The sequence below is a fragment of the Mus caroli genome, unplaced genomic scaffold (genome assembly GCF_978045245.1).
Source record: "Mus caroli unplaced genomic scaffold, Mus_caroli_1 scaffold_6, whole genome shotgun sequence".
Taxonomy (NCBI): domain Eukaryota; kingdom Metazoa; phylum Chordata; class Mammalia; order Rodentia; family Muridae; genus Mus; species Mus caroli.
In genome coordinates, this window is record NW_028227261.1 from 143,281,936 (window position 1) to 143,303,377 (window position 21,442).

At 42.5% G+C, this 21,442-nt stretch overlaps 2 protein-coding genes across 4 annotated transcripts in view; both read right to left on the reverse strand.

The window, feature by feature from the left end:
* Rad54b (RAD54 homolog B) overlaps nt 1-5,605 on the reverse strand; it is an 83,780-nt gene extending 78,175 nt beyond the window's left edge. For both annotated transcript variants that reach the window (XM_021159883.2, XM_021159884.3), the window contains exons 1-2: nt 5,550-5,605; nt 1,267-1,417 (exon numbers count right to left, since the gene is read on the reverse strand). In XM_021159883.2, coding sequence (XP_021015542.1) covers nt 1,267-1,401 — 135 coding nt within the window. In that variant the 5' untranslated portion in view covers nt 1,402-1,417; nt 5,550-5,605. The remainder of the gene's footprint in view (nt 1-1,266; nt 1,418-5,549) is intronic.
* An 8,888-nt stretch (nt 5,606-14,493) lies between these two features.
* Virma (vir like m6A methyltransferase associated) overlaps nt 14,494-21,442 on the reverse strand; it is a 64,869-nt gene continuing 57,920 nt past the window's right edge. For both annotated transcript variants that reach the window (XM_085839498.1, XM_021159733.3), the window contains 4 exons: nt 19,163-19,329; nt 18,135-18,466; nt 15,511-15,654; nt 14,494-14,822 (listed from right to left, as the gene is read on the reverse strand). In XM_085839498.1, coding sequence (XP_085695624.1) covers nt 14,668-14,822; nt 15,511-15,654; nt 18,135-18,466; nt 19,163-19,329 — 798 coding nt within the window. In that variant the 3' untranslated portion in view covers nt 14,494-14,667. The remainder of the gene's footprint in view (nt 14,823-15,510; nt 15,655-18,134; nt 18,467-19,162; nt 19,330-21,442) is intronic.

Consider the following 21,442-nt stretch of genomic DNA (forward strand, 5'->3'; position numbering starts at 1 on the left):
GCTTACAGAGCTGTGGTCTAATCTTGAGTAGACAGCCTCTCTACACTTCCAGCCACAACTGCCACCAAGCTCAAGCCAAACCCAAGATTGCCACCAGCAAGCCAAGCCTGCAGGGGGACCCCCACTCCATTCTCAGCTCTTCCACAGCTTTCAGTAGTCCCTGGATGTCCAAGAGCCTGAGAACTCCATGGGCCCGGCCTTGTTGCAGGCCCAGGAACCCATGAGCCAGTTCCAGCTGTCCTACACCTCAAACTGTGGCTTTCCCACCCCTGGAGCGGTGTCCCGGGGCTTCCCTATGACCCAACACTCACCAGGCCCAACCAGGCCCAGCAAGAGCACGGGGCATAAGCAAGGTCAAAATTCCCATGTCCCACCTCCCGTAACCCTACAACTGTACTTCCTTGAAAAGGTTTTTATTTGCTACTAACAAAAGGCCACACTGTTATTTTAAGAATTCTGGAAGATTTTGTGTGGGGAGCACTTTGACTAATTATTTGTGATTAATCATGAATGAGTCTGCCAACATCTGTCTTCGTTCTTTATTGAGGTGCATTATAACCTGACAAGTTCCTCTGCTTACACATGCGTCCTTGAGAGAATGTCCTAGCCTAAAGAAAACAGTCTTGTCAATCACAGATACTGTGTACCATTAACTTGACACACGAGGATTTGTGGTCACTGTTTATCTTCCTGGAAGTGGTCATGCTTTGTGTTGCTTGCCTTTAAAAGACACTGAGAAGATACACTTGCTCGCTGGCTGAGACAGGAGGATTGACATAAGTTCAAAACTAGTTTAGAGCCGGGCGTAGTGGCGCACGCCTTTAATCCCAGCACTCGGGAGGCAGAGGCAGGCGGATTTCTGAGTTCGAGGCCAGCCTGGTCTACAGAGTGAGTTCCAGGACAGCCAGAGCTACACAGAGAAACCCTGTCTCGAAAAACCAAAAAAAAAAAAAAAACTAGTTTAGGCTTCATAATGAGTTCAGGCCAGTCTGTTCTGTATAGGGAGACTGTCAAAAGCAATCAAACAACAAAAGAAACCAACAACAACTAAAAGCCTCTCAACAAAAAGTAAAACCTTGTTGCCTACTAGAATTTTCAATACCCCTGGCAAAATTGCCGGCAGATCAACGTGGTAACCACGGCTGGGGGAGTGAGGATGATTGGGAAAGATAGAAAGGTATGAGAGACCATACCTAGTTTTAGGAGAGAAAGGGAGAGAGGGAGGGAGGGGGGTAGATCATATCATGACCCCCTTCTTTGATTTACCTGAAACAATTTTGTATCTGGACTCATCTTTGTGATCTCCTTACTCACATCTGCATTACTTCTTCCTGGAGGTATGAATCTTGTTTTTTTAAAGGACTTTCCCTGCACCTGACTTGGTGCTGCAGATCTTCTCATCCTCAGCAATACTAACCTGAAAAACACCAGAACAGAAACCATCCATCAACATGAATAGAACACATTTCTGTAACTCCACTCCCAGACGATCTGACACCCTTTTCTGAAGGCACCAAAGTAGACACACACACGTGGAGATACACAATCATACATACAAAATGAAAATAATCTTATAAATAGAGAAATAAGCCTTAGTTGAAGTAGGGGAGACTTCATTAAATAAAGTGGTATGTGCAAACATGAGGCCCTAAGCTGGGAATACTCAATACCCATGTAACAGTCACTGCAGACACAGCATGAATCAGGAACTCCAGACAGTCAGAGAGAGGTGCATCTCAGGGCTGGCTAGCCAGCTGCTCTAGCCAAACTCCAAGGTTAGTGAGAGACCATCTCAAAAGATAAGATGGGCTGGGCAGTGGTGGTGCACGCCTTTAATCCCAGCACTCGGGAGGCAGAGGCAGGTGGATTTCTGAGTTCTAGGCCAGCCTGGTCTACAGAGTGAGTTCCAGGACAGCCAGGGGCTACACAGAGAAACCCTGTCTCAATAAATAAATAAATAAATAAATAAATAAATAAATAAATAAAACACGATAACACAATCATGTCTGCTTTCTTCACCATTATTGTAACGGTATGAATAAGAATGGTCCTCATAGGCTCATGTATTTGAATAGAGTGATGGAAGTGCTTGGGAAGGATTAGTAGGTGTGGCCTTATTGGAGGAGCTGTTCCATTGAGGCTGGGCTGAGATTTCAAAAGCCAGCCCCATTCCTCTGTCTTTCTGTCTGTGGATGAAAATCCAGAAGTCCTCAGATCCTGCTCCCCTGGGGACACGCCAGCCTGCCTACCACCATGCCCCCCCTGCATGGTGGTCATAAGCTCTAACCCTCTGGAACTGTACTGCCCAGACTGAATGTTCTTTGTATTTAAGTTGCCTTGGTAACTATGATGATTCCTGGTTGTAGACCTAACTATATCTAGAATTAACTAAAAGCCAAGTGGCTGGTCCAACTGTGAGGAATTTTTTTCTTAATTAAATCATGGGAAGTAGGAAGCCCACATTTAATCTTGAGATTCTGAAGTAGAAATACAGACCTTTAATCCAGATCTTTTGAGAACCACACCTTCTACCGGCAGCTTATACAAAGGACATGGAAGAAGGAAGCTTGCTTTCTTTGCCTGCTCACCACTCTCTTTCTCCCTGGCTAGTTCATCCCTTCACTCACAAGCCTACTCCTTCAAGATTTCAGCACATACTGAAGACCTGCTGAGACATCCATCTTACGAATGTGTGTGTGTGTGTGTATACATGTGTGTCATATATGTAGTCAGTACTTCACTGCAACCATTGCCAAGCATATAGTTACCAAAATCATTTGATTAATTCAGAAATATAATTTTAAGAAAGTATCAAAAATATGCTTAAATGATTATGTATGTCCATAAACAAATGCTAGATCACAACCCATGCTCACAACCGAATACAGTCTTCACAAACTCCTAAGCTTCTGGGTCTTTACTGCAGCTCCTCCATCCAGACATGCTCTCTTTTCCTTGGGGCTTTGAACACTCCTTCCTCTGTATGACGTTGAAAGGCTTTTCTACCTTATCCTTAGAGCATTCTGTATCTCCCAACTACCAGCTTAGGCCCCTCAAATATGTGCACTGTTAGTTCTAGGCCAGCCTGGTCTACAAAGCTAGTTCCAGGATAGCCAGGGCTACAAAGAGAAACCCTGTCTCAAAACACACACACACACACACACACACACACACACACACACACACACGGGGCTTCAAACTCTGAAAATCTAAGAGCCAATTATTAGTACCACAAATAGAATATTCCTTCTCACTTAGTCTAATATAGCAAGTCATAGTCACACTTACAAGGACACCAAAAATATTACGTAATATTATTATTTGGGGCCTGTAAACTGGACTGGCAGTTAAAGGCATTTGTCACCCAAGTCTGATTACCTGTTTAATCTCCAGGACTAAGGTGTGGCAAAAAGGAAGACCCAATCTCCACAAGTTGTTCTCTGACCTCTGCTGGCACATCATAGTACACACACACACCCTCACACACAAAATAAACAAAACAAGCAAATGTAAAATCGTTAACTTTAAAATTGTTTTCTTTAGGCCTATATACATAAGGTTTATATAAATAAAACAAATGAATTGTTGGGCTGGCAAGATGGCTGGCTCAGTGGGTAAAGACAAGCCTGATGACCAAGAAGCCTGAATTCAATCTCTGGAATCCATATATGTGGTGGAAGAAGAGAACCAACTCCCACAAGCTGTCCTCTAATTTTATACATGCACCATGGCACAGACAAACACACACGCACATAGACAAACACACACACACACACAACATATAAGTAAAATTTTAAGAAATATAAATGAATTTCATGATAAGACCAGCAAAATATGTGCTATAACATTAACACTGATTATCTCCGCGTGTTAGACTAAAATGCGATTTTTATTCTGAGTTCTTTTCAAACTTCAAATTTCCCACAAAGACGATGTTATCTTTATAACAAACTACACTGGTTAAATATATCATATTTTGTTAAATCTAAAATGCCATAAATTTTCAAATATGACATTACTTTACATCCACCATTGCATTGAAAGCTAGTCTCAATTTCATTAATGTTAAAATGAAATACATTAACTATTTGATGTAAATTTTTACTCATTTAAAAGATTTGGGTGGAGGTCAAATTTCTTCAAATACAAACCATCACTACAAGCACAATCTTAAAGCAAATTATGAAACTGGTGCTTTGTTGATCTAATTTGTTGATGCATTTAAAAGTAAACTACAGGGGCTGGAGAGATGGCTCAGCGGGTAAGAGCATTGACTGATCTTCCAGAGGTCCTGAGTTCAATTCCCAGCAACCACATGGTGGCTCACAACCATCTGTAATGGGATCTGATGCCCTCTTCTGGTGTGTCTGAAGACAGCAACAGTGTACATAAAATAAATAATTTTTTTTAAAAAGGTGAACTACAGAAATTAGTTTATTTCCCCAAACATATTAGCATCTTTACTAGTTTGTTTTGTTTTCTAGGACAAGGGCTCTCTATAGATCCTAGACTGGCTCTGAACTTGAGATCTTCCATCTCTTACCAGGCTCTAGCTGGTTTGTAATCTAGTTTTGCTGAGACCTTTTTTACAGGCCCTAGATATAAAGCCACTTGGCAGCTCTATAGAAATGCTGCGATTTCTGAGGCTTGTAACACGCTACAGCTGAGATTAGGTCTCCCAAGGAAAACGGCCAGACCAGGTTGATACCTGGAGCACATCATGTTTGCCTTAATAACTGTGCACCAATGACCTTCCCAGCAGGTGATTCTGCAGTTAGCTTAAATCCTTGTCTCCTCTTGTGTCTTATTCACTCTTAATCACACTCAAGCATACGACTATGCAACTGTGAGATTAATTTAAGAATTCAGAACAAAGCATGACACACAGTACTCAAATATTTTCTGTAATATTATTACTTATAATTACTGTTGCCTGTTTAATCCACAAAATCCTATGAAATCAGAAACAACAAAGGTCCCAGGAGAGGAAAGACAAGAGGGATTATAGGATCATAGCTAGAATCTCTGCCTTCCTCTGGACTACACGGGGAAGAGGGTGTGGCAACTTCTAGGATGCAAGAAAATAAATAAAACTCCAACAGCTAGCAACAGGCCTTGCTATTTCTGCTTTTTGGCTTCCAGCTACGTTGGGTAATAAGATTTCCATTTCATACTGTAAATTCCCCTTAGACTTTGGGTCTCCAATCTACCTACCTACAAAATCCTCCATAATTAATGTAAATGGTGTGTTTTTGTTTCTTGAAACCAGGAGCGGAGAGAAGGGCGAGAGAGAACTAGTGGGTGGGTAATTCGCCTAGGGAAGGTGCTAGATGGTTCCACAGCCTCTTGGCTGACACCTGATGTTCTCAGGCCTCAGGCGGCCTCGGGGACCGTGGCCTCCGCGATCGCTCGGCCCGCAGGACCCGCCCCCCTGCCCCCTGCCCAGCCAGCGAGGGCGCTCCCGCCGCCTCGCCCCGCTCCCCGGGACCCGCGCCATCCTGCACCAGGCCCCGCACGCGCCTCCCCGGGCCTCCGCTGCAGAGACCTACCCCGCAGGCTGACCGAAACCGTGAGCGCCCCGCAGCAGGTACCAACTCCTGCCGCCGACCAGCTCGAGCTTCCCGCCTTCCTACAGCCAACCAAGGGCCGGGCGCCGAGCATGCGCACCACGGCGCGCAGTGCTGGCCCCGCCCCCGACTCTGATTGGACAACCGTCGCAGGTACCTTTGCACTTCCTTTTACGTGCGTCTAGGTTTGGTTCCGGTTGACTGCTAGATCTAAAACGAACTGATTTGGTTCCAGTCTTCAGGTTCTAGCTGAGGCGATAAGCCTCACAACTTAAATCAATAAATTAGGATTCGGATCATAGAAGTGTGTGCACCACTGAGGTACACGAAATCCTATTACTCAAGTGACACTGAGCTACAGTAGTTGCAGCCCCTGTTTTACAAGCCCTTTTAAGGTCTAGGAGTATAAAAACACATGCGTGATTATTGGACTCCCGTGAAAAGGAGAAGAGCTCCTTTAGACTTTAAAAAAAAAAAAGACACTATCTTAAAGTATTGTAGACAAGGTCTTGATAGACAAGGTCTTGCTGATCTTTCTGCCCTAAGAATTCTGGAGTTAGATCCTTTGAAAAGACCGAGTGGTTAAAGGTCATTCACTAGATTTTATACACGTTTGACAATTAAAAAGCATCCTGTTCTGGTGTCTCTGGACACTGCACACATGAAGTACACCAACTTAAGTGCCTGCAAAACTTAAAACTTAAAAGACATAAAACTTATGTAGACCCTTCCTCTGAAAACAGTTTTTTAGAAACCTTTGACCAGTCTAACTTCAGAAGCCACCAGTGTTGTATCTGACCGTTGTAAGATATTTAGTAATTTTTCTCTTGAGACGCCCACACTCAAACACACTTAACTTCTGTACCTAAAAGATGCAGTTTCTATTAAAGCCTTGCTTAAATCTACATTAACATCTCTTAATAAACTCAAATTTGGCTTCCCACTGACTTCTGAAATTATTTTCTTTGGCAAAGTTAAGAAGCACAGCCTCACCTGAGCAGAGGTCTCTGATAAGACCCCCTCCGGCCGCTGCAGGTGGAAAGCTGTTGTCTGCTGCTACTATGGTGCTTCTCTTTCCACAGCGTGAAGTCAGGTATGCTGGCACACACTTATAATCCCAACACTCAGGAGGTTAAGGCAGAAGGATCACCATAAGAGAGCAGCCTGGGCTACATAGCAAGACTCTGTCTCAAAAAGCAAACAGGCAGACAGATAAATGAGTAAATACTCTTGTTAAATGACATACAGACACAAAAGTTCTACGCATTAATGGGCACTATGAGATGCTTTTACTTGTGTGTGTACTATATAATCAAGGTAAACGTGCCTACCTCTTTAAATTCTTATTTTTTTTTTAGGGTGAAAACTTTGAAAACCCTTCCTTCTGGCTTTTTGAGATATACTGTACAACTCTCTCTGCAGTCACCATGCTATGCAACCTCGTGCTAAAATTCGTCTAGCTTTCTGAGTGTGAACTAAAGTTTCTTCTTCATAGTTACCATTTCACTTCATCTGAAAAGCTACAGGAACAAAGATTAAATATGGACATTTTTCTATGGCTTATTTTTATCTCATGTGCACTGCTGCTTTGCCTGCATGCATGCCTGTGTGAGGGTGTCAGAAGCCCTGGAACTGGAGTCACTGACAGATGTGAGGCACCACGTGGGTGCTGGCAATTAAACCCAGGTTCTCTGCAAGAGCAGCCAGTGCTCTTAACTGCTGAGCCATCTCTCTAGCCCCTTTATGAACATTTAAATATAGGCGTTTTGTTTTTTTAAGTTCAGTCAGTAACAGTTTTAAGTACAAAGCAAACAATGTAATAAGGTTCTCTATCCCCTTTCCACTACACACACACACACACACACACACACACACACACACCTAGACAAAGTATCACTGTGCAGCCCAGGCTGACCTAGAACTCCCTTTGTAGACCAGGCTGGCCTTGAACTCACAGAGATCCACCTGCCTCTGCCTCCCTGAGTACTGGGATTAAAGGCATGCATTACCACACTTTGGTTTTTAAAGGCAGTGTGGCCCAGGACTGGTTTGTCAAAGGAGCAGACACATAACAGCCATTCAGGAATGATGTTTATTAGAGAAAGGGCCTTGCCATGAGGGGCTTCCAGTGGAGGAGACGACAAAGACCACAGTACAATGTACCAGAAACAACATGAAGGAAAACAGAAGCTTCCCCTAAAGCCTAGAGAACTTCATTGAAATGGATAACTCAGAATAAAAGTAAGGGAGAGCTATCCTGGACAGAATAATGTAGTAAGGGAGGTCCCCAGGAAGAAAGCTTTCAGAGAAAATCCCCCAAAGAAGAGGAGATCTGACCTTTATAATTAGTGCAGAGGGGATGTGGGGAGGCTGGTGTGAAGTTTCACACCACCCGATTTAGTTTGGGACTGCCTACATGGGTAAGAACATAAACTGGCCGGGCAGTGGGGGTGCACGCCTTTAATCCCAGCACTTGGGAGGCAGAGGCAGGCAGATTTCTGAGATCGAGGCCAGCCTGGTCTACAAAGTGAGTTCCAGGACAGCCAGGGCTACACAGAGAAACCCTGTCTCAAAAAACAAAACAACAACAACAAAAAGAACATAAACTGGCCGGGCGTTGGTGGCGCACGCCTTTAATCCCAGCACTCAGGAGGCAGAGGCAGGCGGATTTCTGAGTTCGAGGCCAGCCTGGTCTACAAAGTGAGTTCCAGGACAGCCAGGACTATACAGAGAAACCCTGTCTCGAAAAACCAAAAAAAAAAAAAAAAAAAAAAGAACATAAACTGGAGGCTGCAAAATCTTAGTACAAACTGCTTAACTCTGTGCTAGGAAGAGAGCTGGAGGTGGGATGTAGGGCATCTGATCTCTTCAGGCTGTCTCTGGCCTCCTGCAGTGACCAGCTTCATAAAAGGGAACTAAGATTGATTTAACAAAGCCAATACTCAGCAGTTGTATTAAGTTGCCCAAGCAGACCTTGAATTTACAATCCTCCTGCCTCAGCCCCCATGCCTGACTCTAGTCACTTCAAGCTACATCACACAGTGCCACTGACTATTGTGCTATCAAAATCAAAACTAACCCTTCTTCCTGTTGCTCCGCATTTCTTTGTTTTTTTGCTGTTGGTTTTTTTTTTTTTTTTTTTTTGGTTTGTTTTGTTTTGGTTTGGTTTTGGTTTTTTGAGACAGGGTTTCTCTGTATAGCCCTGGCTGTCCTGGAACTCACTTTGTAGACCTGGCTGGCCTCAGAAACTCAGAAATCCGCCTGCCTCTGAGTGCGCCACCATGCCCGGCTTGGCTCAGCTCAACATTTCTACTGGCCGGAATTTGGACATGTGCTTTCAGTCTCTTCGCACTGCCCTATCTGTCTCTTAGCCACTACATTCAACTCTGAGCTGCCCAGCTTTCCATTAATATACCTGTAGTGTGTCTCTTCTAACTCATACTTCCTCCCCACCACATACATTCTTAGTTGTCTTATATTTCAGAATGTATATTGGCTTGTTTGGTTTGGTTTTTTTCCAAGACAGTGTTTCTCTGTGTAGCCTTCACTGTTCTAGAACTCACAGATATTTACCTGCCTCTACCTTGCCTCCCAAGCACTGGGATTAAAGGCGTGTGACACCACTGACTGGTCAGAATATGTTTTTAAAAGGCTTCACGGACAATTTAGTTTGTTTATATCTCACAGTCAGTTAATGAATCACAAAATCAGGATTAGCACATAGCTCTTCTCAACTACTAGTTTTCTTAATTTCCACCAAAATAAGCTTCAGGAAAAAAAGTTACGAATAGCTTTTAATAGCTTTTACATCTTCTAATAGCTTTTACATGCTTCTGGAGTTATTCAGAAGACAGATTTAGGCACAGTAAGCAGCAACTGCAGCATTCCAGAGCGTTTAGCCATCTAACATCATCCCTAGAGAAAGTAGTTTCGAGCAGCTGCAGACTTAAAGGGAGCTATTAGGTTGCTTTAGTTCAAAGCAGTCCCAAAGTATTTCCAGTCTCTCTTAGCAAGAGCCATCACTGAAAATGAACAGTTTGCCAACTTGAGTTCTTTATCAAAATTTACTACCTTGAGAACATGTTTTAAAAGTTGGTTTTTCATTTTGGTTTGGTTGTTGGTTGGTTAGTTGGTTGGTTGGTTTGTTGGTTGGTTAGTTGGTTGGTTCTGGTATGTGTGTGTATGGTGTTTGCATGATATGGTTGTAATCCCAGCACTTGGAAGGCAGAAGGATTCCAAGTTAGAAGCTTGGCCAGGCTACAAGACAAGACCCTGTCAGAGGGGTAACAAAACAAAGAAAGCAATGCAAAACAAAATACCTGCATTTCACCATTTTATCTTGTTTAAAAATGAAAACTGTGTTAAAAGTTTATTTTAAAACCCCCAAAATGTAACGACACGCTAACAATAAATAACCAAGTTGTCAAAAAATTACATTTCACGGATTTGGAAGATGGCTAAGTTGAAAGTGCCACATAATCATTTGGAGCCCTAGCACCCATATAACAAGTCGGGCACAGTAACCCACACTCGGGATCTAAGTGCCAGGGAGGTGGAGACTCAGATCAGTGAGCTGCAGGTTCAGTAAGAGACCCTATGGCAAAACTTAAGGACAGGGCCAGAGAGACAGCTCAGCAGGTAAAGGTGCCTACAACTAGACTTGAATCCCTGAGATCTACATTGTAGATGTTTGTTCTCTGACATAATCACACACACACACACACAGACACACACCATGCATCATAAGCACATACAAAATACATGTAATTTTTTTTTAATGAGAAGGGCTGGAAATATGGCTGAGTGGTTAAGAGTATTTGTTGCTCTAAATTTTAGAGGACCTACGTTTGGTTCCCAGGACCAACATTGAGTAGCTCACACCTGCCTGTACCTCCAACTCCAGAAGGACCCCTTACCTCTGACCTTGGGCACCTGCACTCAAATGCAATACCCATACATACATATATTTTAAGATGTTAAGAAAATGGTTACAACTGTAAGTCTTATTTACCATGAAAACTTCGTAATTCTAAGAAGCAAATCAGAAGTTGCTTCAGACCCCCTACCTATCAATGTGAAGTTCGAGTTGTTTAGCTGCCAGCACCCTACAGAGCCAATGGCACCCAACTCGTCGTTTCCTCCCTGGTGCCGAGACTGTCTACTGGCCCCGTCCTGGCTCTCACCTGCTGGCCTTCCATTTGCTGCTCTTCTGATACTTAAGCATGTGCCATTCTCTAGACTATGGGCTTTTATGTCTCCTGTAACATCTCTGCATTACTTCCTTTAAAAAAAAAAAAGATTTTTTTAATTTATTTATTCCATGTATGTGAATACACTGTCGTTGTCTTCAGCCACACCAGAAGAGGTCACGGGATCCCCATTACAGATGGTTGTGAGCCACCATGTGGTTGCTGGGAATTGAACTCAGGACCTCTGGAAGAGCAGTCAGTGTCTTAACCACTGAGCCATCTCTCCAGCCCTCCTATTTTTTTTTTTTTTTTTTAAATACAGGGTCCTACTATGTCACCCTGACTAGCCTGGAACTCACTGCTGCCTGCCTCTGCTTCCCAAGTGCTGAGATTAAAAACATATACCACCACACCTAGTCCTCGATTTATGAAATTAAAAAGTACACATATTTTCTATCTTCACCTCCATATATCATTCCAAAAAAAGGTGCTACTTAGCCTGACATTAAAGAAGTATGACATCAGTCAGGCATGGTGGCACACGTCTTTAATCCCAGCACTTGGGAGGCAGAGGCAGGCGGATTTCTGAGTTCAAGGCCAGCCTGGTCTACAAAGTGAGTTCCAGGACAGCCAGGGCTACACAAAGAAACCCTATCTATAAATAAATAAATAAATAAATAAATAAATAAAGTGTGACATTAAGATTCTCTCCCATCTTATCTATATTTAGCTATTTTGAAATTACTTTTAACCACCTACAATTAAAATTATATTGTAATGTACTGGTTGGATTACTTAAGAATTCTGGATCATTTCATATTCATACACTTTATTATTTCTCTGTTTTAAAGTTTTATTTCATGTGGGTGGGTATATTGTCATTGTCTTCAGACACAGCAGAAGATGGCATTGGATTCCATTACAGATGCTTGTGAGCCACCATGTGGTTGCTGAGAATTGAACTCAGGACCTCTGGAAGAACAGTCATTGTTCTTAACCACTGAGCCATCTCTCCAGTCCTCTTTTTAAGGACACTGCTTATGGGATCATTGTCTTCAATATATTGTATATTTCCTGAAGACAGAAAATACCTGGCTTTGGGGTGGTAAGATGACTCAGTGGGTAAAGAGCTTGCCAAACCTAAGTCTGATCCCAGAACTCGCATAAAGGAAGAGATAAAGTGCCAACTCTACCAAGTTGTCCTTTGACCTACATAGACATGCCACGGCATACTCCCCCATCCCCATATATCACACAGACAGACGTACACTAATAATAAAGCACTTAAAAAAAGCCAGTACTTTGCTTTAACATTAAGGCCTGAACTAAGGCACTAAGACACGTGGAGACATGCTCAGGAGACATGTTCTACCTCTTGATCGCACCCTGTAGGTTTTCCCAAGGTTTTGTACTAACTGAAAAAAACTAACCTAACTGAAGTTTTACTGTCTGTAAAGCCCATCAATATTTTATTCTTTTGTATTTTTATGAAATGAATACAAATGATCCTATCCTCTATTTGTGCTACAGATGAAATACACTTTGTCCCCAAAGATATTCTGCAGTTCTAATTTCTAACTATCAAACACCACCATTGAAATGTCTAGTGCAAATAGACATTCACGGCACCAAAGTACACACACAACCACTCATTTTTGAAGAAATACAGTTATACACAGATCTAAATGTACTTGTAACCCTAACCCTTTAACTTACTCATTTTAAAATGACAAATCACAATATTAGGTGTTTGGAATTGTATTTCTATGGTGAATTGATTCTGTTTAAGTTCTAAGTAGCCTGCTAGTGTTTATCTTCTTTCTTCACTTTTGTAGTCCAGGATCTCACCCAGGGAACTGTGCCAACCATGATAGACTAGTATTACCATTGCAGTGTAATGAATTAAAGTTATCCCTTATCCAGCTTGTCCAGAGACCCACCTCCCATGACTCTAAATTCTATCAAATGGACAACACTAGTCATCATAGTACAGATGCAAACTGATACGAACTGAAAGCTTCTTAAAAGCAAGGCTCAAATAAATAAGAAGTCAAGACCCAGCCGGGCGTGGTGGCGCACGCCTTTAATCCCAGCACTCGGGAGGCAGAGGCAGGTGGATTCCTGAGTTCGAGGCCAGCCTGGTCTACAAAGGGAGTTCCAGGACAGCCAAGGCTACACAGAGAAACCCTGTCTCGAACCACCCCCCTCCCAAAAGAAGTCAAGACCCCTTACAGATGTATCACTCTACAGCCCAGCAAAAGAGGTAATGTCCTGGTGCTACAGGGGTGGGGGGAAAGCTAAGGTACTTGATTCAGATGGTGTAGAAATATGATTCAAAACCCAGGCTGGCAAACTCCTTACACTGTCTCTCCTCAACTACAGAAAGAGCATGTGAAAAGTCTACAAGGAGTGCCTCACCAGAACCTGGTTTTACCGAATGCCTGACCAATGGAACTGTGAGATTTTTTTCTTACATAAGCCATCCAGTCTATTTTGCTATGTTACAGCAGCCTGAGCAGACTAAGAGCTTGGGTTGTTCCAGACTAGTAGGAAGATTTTCATCACCTTGTACTTAAACATCAGAATCCTTCCATCTGAACTTTCCATGCACGTGTATGTGCGCACATGCGCATGCTCACTCACACACATGCATGTACACACACACACACACACACACACACACACACACACACACACGCACGCACACGCACGCACACACACGCACAGAGACATATGCACATACACACACTCAGAAACATTGCTAGTAGTTAATCACACATGCTAGGCAAGTACTTCTATCAATCAGCTAAACCCTCAATTCTAAGGCTGAACTTTTCAAGGCCTTTTTTCCTAATAAACATATATTAAATGCACTCAAGTGATTCCCCAAAATAGAGGCTGTTAGGATGGAATGAGACTCATACACTTATTTTTGTTTAAGAGAACTCTATATTTTATGCCATTTATATAGGCTCAATGAATTAAGACATACCTTAGGGGAAATATGGCTCCTTGGTCAAAGTTATAAGTTTTATTTCTGAATATAAAGTAGATGCTTCTGATTCCCAAAATAACCGTATTACGATAAGCCAACTTTTCGGCTTTAAGTAACTCTATAATAAAATAGCATCCGTAGGTCCAAGCTTGCAGCAAAGCCTGTACTTCTAACATAAAGAAGTGTTTCGCTCCTTCTGGTACAGCAATGATTACTAAACTGTGTGGTGGGCACCTTAGTAAATAAGCATGAGTGCTTTAAACTTCTGAGGAAACAGCGACATCTGCTGGGCACCACACAAACTACGAATTGAGGTAGTTCCCATTTTCAGCACTGGGTAACTCTGGGTGACTTTCCAGGACAGCACACATTTGTAACGACCATTCAGCAGTTTGATAAACAGTACTGCTCAGGAAACCCGGACAGGGAAGGCTGCTGTTTCCAAGGGTGAGTGAGGCCTTGAGCGGTGTCCAGTTACTAGTGGTGATGATGGTGGAAAGTCTTCAGTTGCTTGGACCCTAACTGTTTAATAAACAAAAGTATCAAGTTTGTTTTTGGCCTAGGGACACTGTGAAAAAATTCCCGAGACACACTAAAGGGTGTCACAGGCTGAGAAAGTTTGGAAATATCTATAGTATAAGCAAGAGAAATACAAAAAAAAATTATTTAGTTTTTATCTTTCTACCTAGAAACTTTCTAAATAAATACCATATAAAATGGGAAAAATATATACAAACATACATACAAAGTTTGGATTTTTATTGAAATCTCGTTAAGTATCAAACAAAATCTGCTTTCTTCAGATAAAAATATTCTCTCAGATGTATCCAGATATAACTGCTAAGTCTAAATTGGTCCTTCAAGGTCTGTTTGTTTTTGTCCTCATGAAATGTCCATTTACTTGGGGTGTTGCCATCTATCGAGTAAAGGACCGTACATGACGACCTCTACCACTGCCTCCACTAACAAACTTTCCTCTCGAGCCTCCACTGCCGCTATTTGTACTAGCCCAGGATGGTCCCAGGCCCCCGCGGCCTCTAGAAGCTCGATCCCGGGGACTAGGGCGGTAACCTAGAAAAGAAAAAACAAGACCACTTTTAGTTCAAACATCTTCTCCTTGCCTGTTATATAGTGCTTATACTTTTAAACAGGTGAGCTGTGACTTATGAGAATTATATCCCAAATAAAACTTATTTTAGAGCTGCAGAGATAGCTCTGTGATAAGAGCATGGGCTGCTTTTTCAGAGGACTGTATGTGTCGGGTAACTCCAGTTCCAGGAAATCTTGTGTCTTCTTCTGCCCTAAACACACACACACACGAACTCACTCTCTCTCACACTCTCTCTCTCTCTCTGCACATTTTTTTAAAAACGGAACATATTTTCAGAACGCCCATTTTTTAAAAAAGGAGCATATTTTCAGAACGCCCATTTAAAACCAAAGCTGTCTGACAAGAATCCTAAACTTGAGATAGTAATGTAGAAAAAAAGATTCTATGCTTATACAGTACTGTATAGAACAGTAGCCACTATATGATGCTACTTTTGCTATCAAAACACTTTGCAATTCAAAAGACACCATAGCAACTGGTTTGTTTTTATAAATATGGCCCATTATCACGAGACATTTCAGATTACACTGGCAGTTAAGTTCCAGTCCCTGGTATAAGCCTAACTTCAAAATAAGTCTACATGCTAAAGTAAGTCTCTCCCAGAACAAAAGGCAATGACCTTCACAATCTGAAAAGAAGGACGCGTACCTGTAGAACTAAGCGGCCGTAATGGTGGAAGAGGACCCCTGTTAAAGTTGCTCTGCCCCCCTCGGCTTTCATTATAATTTCCTCGAGGAGTGTTCTGAGCACTCCAACTGGAGCCTCTGGTTCCTTCCCGACGACTGTAGTTTCCTAAACACAAAGAACACAATCAACTGATTTCACACTTGAGTTGCTTCCCTTGTTTGGGGGATTTCTGAATAAGGGTCTTGCCGTGTAAGAGCCAGACCAGCCTCAAACCTGCGGTCTGTCTGCCTTCCAACTCCTGAGAGTGGAGGCTACAGGCTACTCACATCACCCCCACTAGCCAACTCGATCAATGTGTCTGACAGGCTCTTGTTAATCTTCAAGGGTGATGATACAGCAGAAGCCGACCACCTCTACCTTGAGCAGCATCACACAGTGGTTAAGTGCAGGGTGACTACAGCACCAGACTGCCATGGTTCTGTAAAAGTGGGTTCTCAAGAACTCCACAACAAAGTCCTAAGCACAGATCCTGACGCCCTTCTGTGTACATGATTGTATTAATGGCAAACTAAGTCCCGTTCATTCACCTTCCTAACTCAGCAGGTATGAAAAGACGTCAGCAGTTTACCAGTGAAGAACCATTTCTGGCTGGGTTGGGATGGGACATGCCTGTCACCCCAGCACTCATGACATAAAGAAGACAAGATTTCCTTGACTACATAGTGAATTTAAGCCTGCCTCAGTACATACAACACATAAGGAGTACATAAGACCCTGTTTCAAATGAAATATAGTGTGTGTGAAATAGAGTACAAAGGTAAGGGAAGAAGACAGTGGGGGGAGGGGGAGGGACTGATTATCTCTGAAACCAGTGTAGAGACATATGCCTACAATTCCAGTATTTTCTGAAGCAGGAGGATCACAAATTTGGGATGAATCTTGCTATACAGCAACACTTCATATAAAAACAAAGTAAAACAATAACAACAAAGGAGCACTATCTGTAAGTATATTCAGTGTCTTCAAACAATTTAAAATAAATTAAATACAACATTTAAAAGAAAATAGGGGATGGAGAGATTACTCAGTAGTTAAAGCACTTACTGTTCAATCATGAAGACCAGATTCAAATACCAGCACCCGTATTAGGCAGCTCATGAATGCCCTTAACTGCAGCTCATGAATGCCCTTAACTGCAGTTCTAAGGGATCCAATGCCTGCCTCGTCTATAGACTCTGTAAGCACACACATACATGTATGCACATGTGTATAGACACATACACAAATAAAACTGGATTTTAAGAAGAAGAAAAAGATATAAACCATATACACCTGTGCATGCCCAGCACTTTGCAAGGTCAGCACCAGCAAGAGGAAGGCAGCAGTTATTGAACTACATAGCAACAACCCGTCTCTGAAAGAGAATGCAGAGAGCAATGGGGACAGCACAGAGGGGAAAGAGCAAGCTACAAAAGCATGAGGAACTGCCGTAACACACACACACACACACACACACACAGAGGAATGTTGGGCAAGCATAGGTGGCCTACTTGTGATGCCAGCACGTGAGAGGCAGTGACAGGGTATGCATGCACCCCTGTCCCATGCCGGCTAGCTAGTCTAGCTGAATCAACATGCCTGGGGTAAAGCGAAAGGTTCAGTATGAGTATCTAAGGTGGAGAGCATTTGAAGAAAACAAGTATCAACCGACCTCTAGCACCCATATATACCTTTGCCTTCATCTGCACACATATACCCATACATACCACTAATGAGTGGAAACCATGAAAGATAAAAAAAAAAAATAGGTAAGAGAAGCAAGAGGCCAACTATAGAGAGCAACAAGACTGTGCTGAGAGGTGTAATTGTGAAAATAACACATGTTGCTCAGGAGGGATATATAAAATTGTCACTGTGAGAGCTAGAGAGATGGCTCAAGCTGCCCTCCAGAGGACAGGGTTTAATTCCCAGCACCTACATGTAGTTCACACCTGTCTTAACTCCAGCTTCAAGGATCCAATGCCCTCTTCTGACCTCACTGGGCAATAGGCACACATGTAGTGTATAGACCACAAACAAGCAAAATACCCACACAAATAAAATACATTAAAATTTTCTTCAAGTTGGTATGGTAGTGCACATCTTTAACCCTAGGACTCGGGAGGCATAGGCAGCTGGAACCTGAACTACATAGTGAGATTCAGACCAGTCAAGGGTACATTGTGAGACACTGCCTCAAAAACAAGTTTTCTCCCTCTATGTAAAAAGGAAAATAGTTAAGAAAGGGCCTGAAGAGATGGCTCAGCAGTTAAGAGCACTGACTGCTCTTCTAGAGGTCCTAAGTTCAAATCCCAACAATCACATGGTGGCTCACAACCATCTGATCAATGCCTTCTTCTGGTGCATCTGAAGACAGCTACAGTGTACTCATATACATAAAATAATTAATCTTTTTTAAAAAAAAAAGGAAAAAGGAAAAAGGCAGGAAGGAAGGAGCCCTCATAACTAAAAGTACAACACATCAAAAGGAGCCACAGAGGCAGCTTAACTGGAGGGAGAGAGAAGTCCCTGAGCCCATTCTATCTGGGCCACGTGTTTACTACTCCATCACTCCGGCCCATTAGAAAACATACAGAGGCACTTACCTTTCGAAGCAGGTGGTGTGAAAAACCTGTTCTGACTATGAAAAGCACCCCGTCCTCCTCGGTTGCCTGAAAATCCACCACGAGAGGAGATCTTCTGTGAGACTTTGAGCGGCCGTTTTGGCGGGGGTATTCCATCTTGAGGGACCACTTCTTTACTTTCAGCTGCAACAAAGTCATCCACATGCATAGATGGTGGCCTGCTCGTGTTCTGCTTTCTCTGACGGAAAATATCATGGGGCCGTATGCCCTGTCCAAATCCTCCCCGGCCCCGGCCTCTAGGTGGTGGCACAACATGAGCTCGTTTGGCAGGTTCAATGTATTCAGATTTTCCACTGTTAAGACAAAAGCACTCTATGAGAAAATTGTTCTCTTTCAGATTTCCAATGAAAATGTCATAGTTCACCTTTACAATACTAAAAATGGAATGGCACTCCGCGACAGGAACTGTCCCAGTAATATTACTTTCTGTGATAATATAACAAACTAGCTAAAAATCGTGTGCTTGTTTATTGATAAGACTAACAATATTTTTGTTGTTGTTTTGAGACAGGGTTTGTCTATGTAGTCCTGGCTGTCCTGGAACTCAGAGATCTACCTGCCCCTGCCTCCTGAGTGCTGGGATTAAAGGCATGAACCAACAAAAAGGCATGAACCAGCAAGACTAACAATATTTTTAAACAAACCAGTCTGTTTCTTGATCAATGAAAGACCAACACAAGGACTTACAAGTGCCCTGGGTTCAAACCCCAGCAACAACAGCAAAAAAAGACCAATAGCATACACCAGTCACTTCCTGAAATTATTCATTTTAAACATTATTATTCTTATGCCATTCAAGATGACACAAACTTTTAATCTCAGAATTTGGGAGGCAGAGGCAGGCAGATCTCTGTGAGCTTGAGGTTAGCCTGGTCTAAACAGTCCAAGATAGTCAGAGCTACATAATAGAGGCTCTTGTCTCAAAAGGGAGAGGGGTTTACAATTAGGTGTTTATTGTAAACTACGATCATCAGTAGAAGGAATTTTACCTGGAAGTTATGAATGTCTCGTGCTTATGCTTCCCGAGTTTAAATCCCTTAGTAGTCTTGGTTCTTCCTGGAGATGATGGTTCTGACAGAAACGAGCGCTCCAGTTCTGAATGCAAATCAAAGTCACTGCAGCACTTTTCTGAAAGCTCAATTAAGTCAACCTTTACCTGCAGTCATAAAAATAAGAGAGAACATAGTAAAGTTTGTGTAACTTTCACTACAGAAACTGCCATTACCTACAAATTCCTTTTCACTTTCATGGTAATTTGATTCTAAATCTACCTCTAACTTTTCAGGAAGTCACATCATTGGTATTAACAAATACAGAAAGCCCTGGGAATTCAACTAACGATTTCGTGGCATTCCTCCTCAGGAAAGCTGCAGGTCTGCAAATCTAGGGAACAGCTATGTGACAGGAAACTCAGGATTACACTATATAAATAAAAAACAGAATACCCAAAGAACATTAACAATAACGTGGAGACAATGCAATGGCCACCTTGTGTGATCGGCCACACTCATTAGAAAAGCGTTATGTGCTGCAGACTCCCAAAAGCTTGACGCATTTCATGACATTCTAACCTATGTATAATGTCAGAGAAACGAGAAAGCTACTTACAAGGTCTAAAATTTCTCTAAACCATGGTCACAGTTATCACTGTGAGAGAGTCCTGTTTAAGCTTACTTTAAAAAGAGAGCTTAGCTGAGCAGTATTGGTTCACACCTTTAATCTGAGCACTCAGGAGGCAGAGCCAGACAGATCTCTGAGTTCAAGGCTACCCTAGTCTATATAGCAAGTTCCAGGATAGCCAGAGATACACAGAGAAACTGTCTTGAAGATTCTCCATACCCCCGCAAAAGGAAAGCTCAGGTTTTGTCATGTTTTATTTTTATTTTTGTCAAGCTCTTTGTCTGTAGCTCAGTGTGGCCTAGGAAGGACTAGTGGCCCAGACTGGCTTCAAATTTGTAGCAATTCTGTCACTTTAGTGCTAGAATTTCAAGTGTGAGCACCACTCTCAGCTGAAAATGAACAACCTCTCACAAATTATACTGTCAACTACATGTGAGGTTGCTTCTTTCTTTCTTCCTTCCTTCCTTTCTTTCTTTCTTCGGTTTTTCGAGACAGGGTTTCTCTGTATAGCCCTGGTTGTCCTGGAACTCACTTTGTAGACCAGGCTGGCCTCGAACTCAGAAATCTGCCTGCCTCTACCTCCCGAGTGCTGGGATTAAAGGCGTGCGCAACCACTCCCGGCTGGTTTATTTATTTTTACTCTATCTGTATGAAAGTTTTGCCTGTGAGTATGTACGTGCCTGATACCCAGAGAGGTCACATGCGGGCATCAGATTCCCGAGAACTGAAGGTACCAGTAGTTGTGAGCTGCTATGTAAGTGCTAGGAACTAAAGGTAAATCCTCTACAAGAGCATCAAGTACTCGGCTGTTGAGCCATCTCTCCAACTCCCATGTGGGAGTATTTAAAATAACAGTAGGTAAGACCCAATCATAATAAAATTCTGTGCTTATTTTTAAGAGAGAGGTTCTTATCACATATAGCCCTGGCAAGCTTGGAACTCACTATGTAGATTAGACTGGCCTTGAGCTCACAGATATTCTCCCGCCTTGGCCTTCCTAGGACTGAGATTAGAGGTATAGGCCACCATGCCTAACCAAAATTCAGTGTTTCAGTCACACTGCCTAAATTTTAATTTTCCAAGAGTTACACAAAGCTACTCGCTACTGTACCAAAGAAAGAAAAGCATAGAGTACAGAGTTTACTGGACAGCACAGTTCTAATGAATCACTAAAAAGTTTATAGTAAAAATCAATTCTTTAATTCAAGGTTAGTTATACTGTGTGTGTGTTTGTGTTTGTGTGTGTGTGTGTTTTCCTTAAAGGAAAAGCAGCTCTCAATACACAAAACACATCTTAAATACAAAGGAGCCCATGCTTTCAGTTTCCGTTTCATGATAAACACTAGTACCCTTTGGACAGGGAATATACCCAATAGATTTCTTTGATAAAGGAAATAGGTAATACACGGGTACAGTACGATGTGGCTAGCATCACCTGCAGCACCACAGCTCTGAGAAGAACACAACAGCCTGCATTTACACTAATGAACCTTTGCAGCACTATGCTTACGAACATCAACTACTGCCCCAGGGCAGAGGCCACGCCATTCCTCCCCTGGAATACAGTGCAGACCAACAGTCTGATCAGAAATGTTTTCTGTGCTCCAGAGGGCATGCGTAACAATGTAATGTTTCCCTCATCATAATCT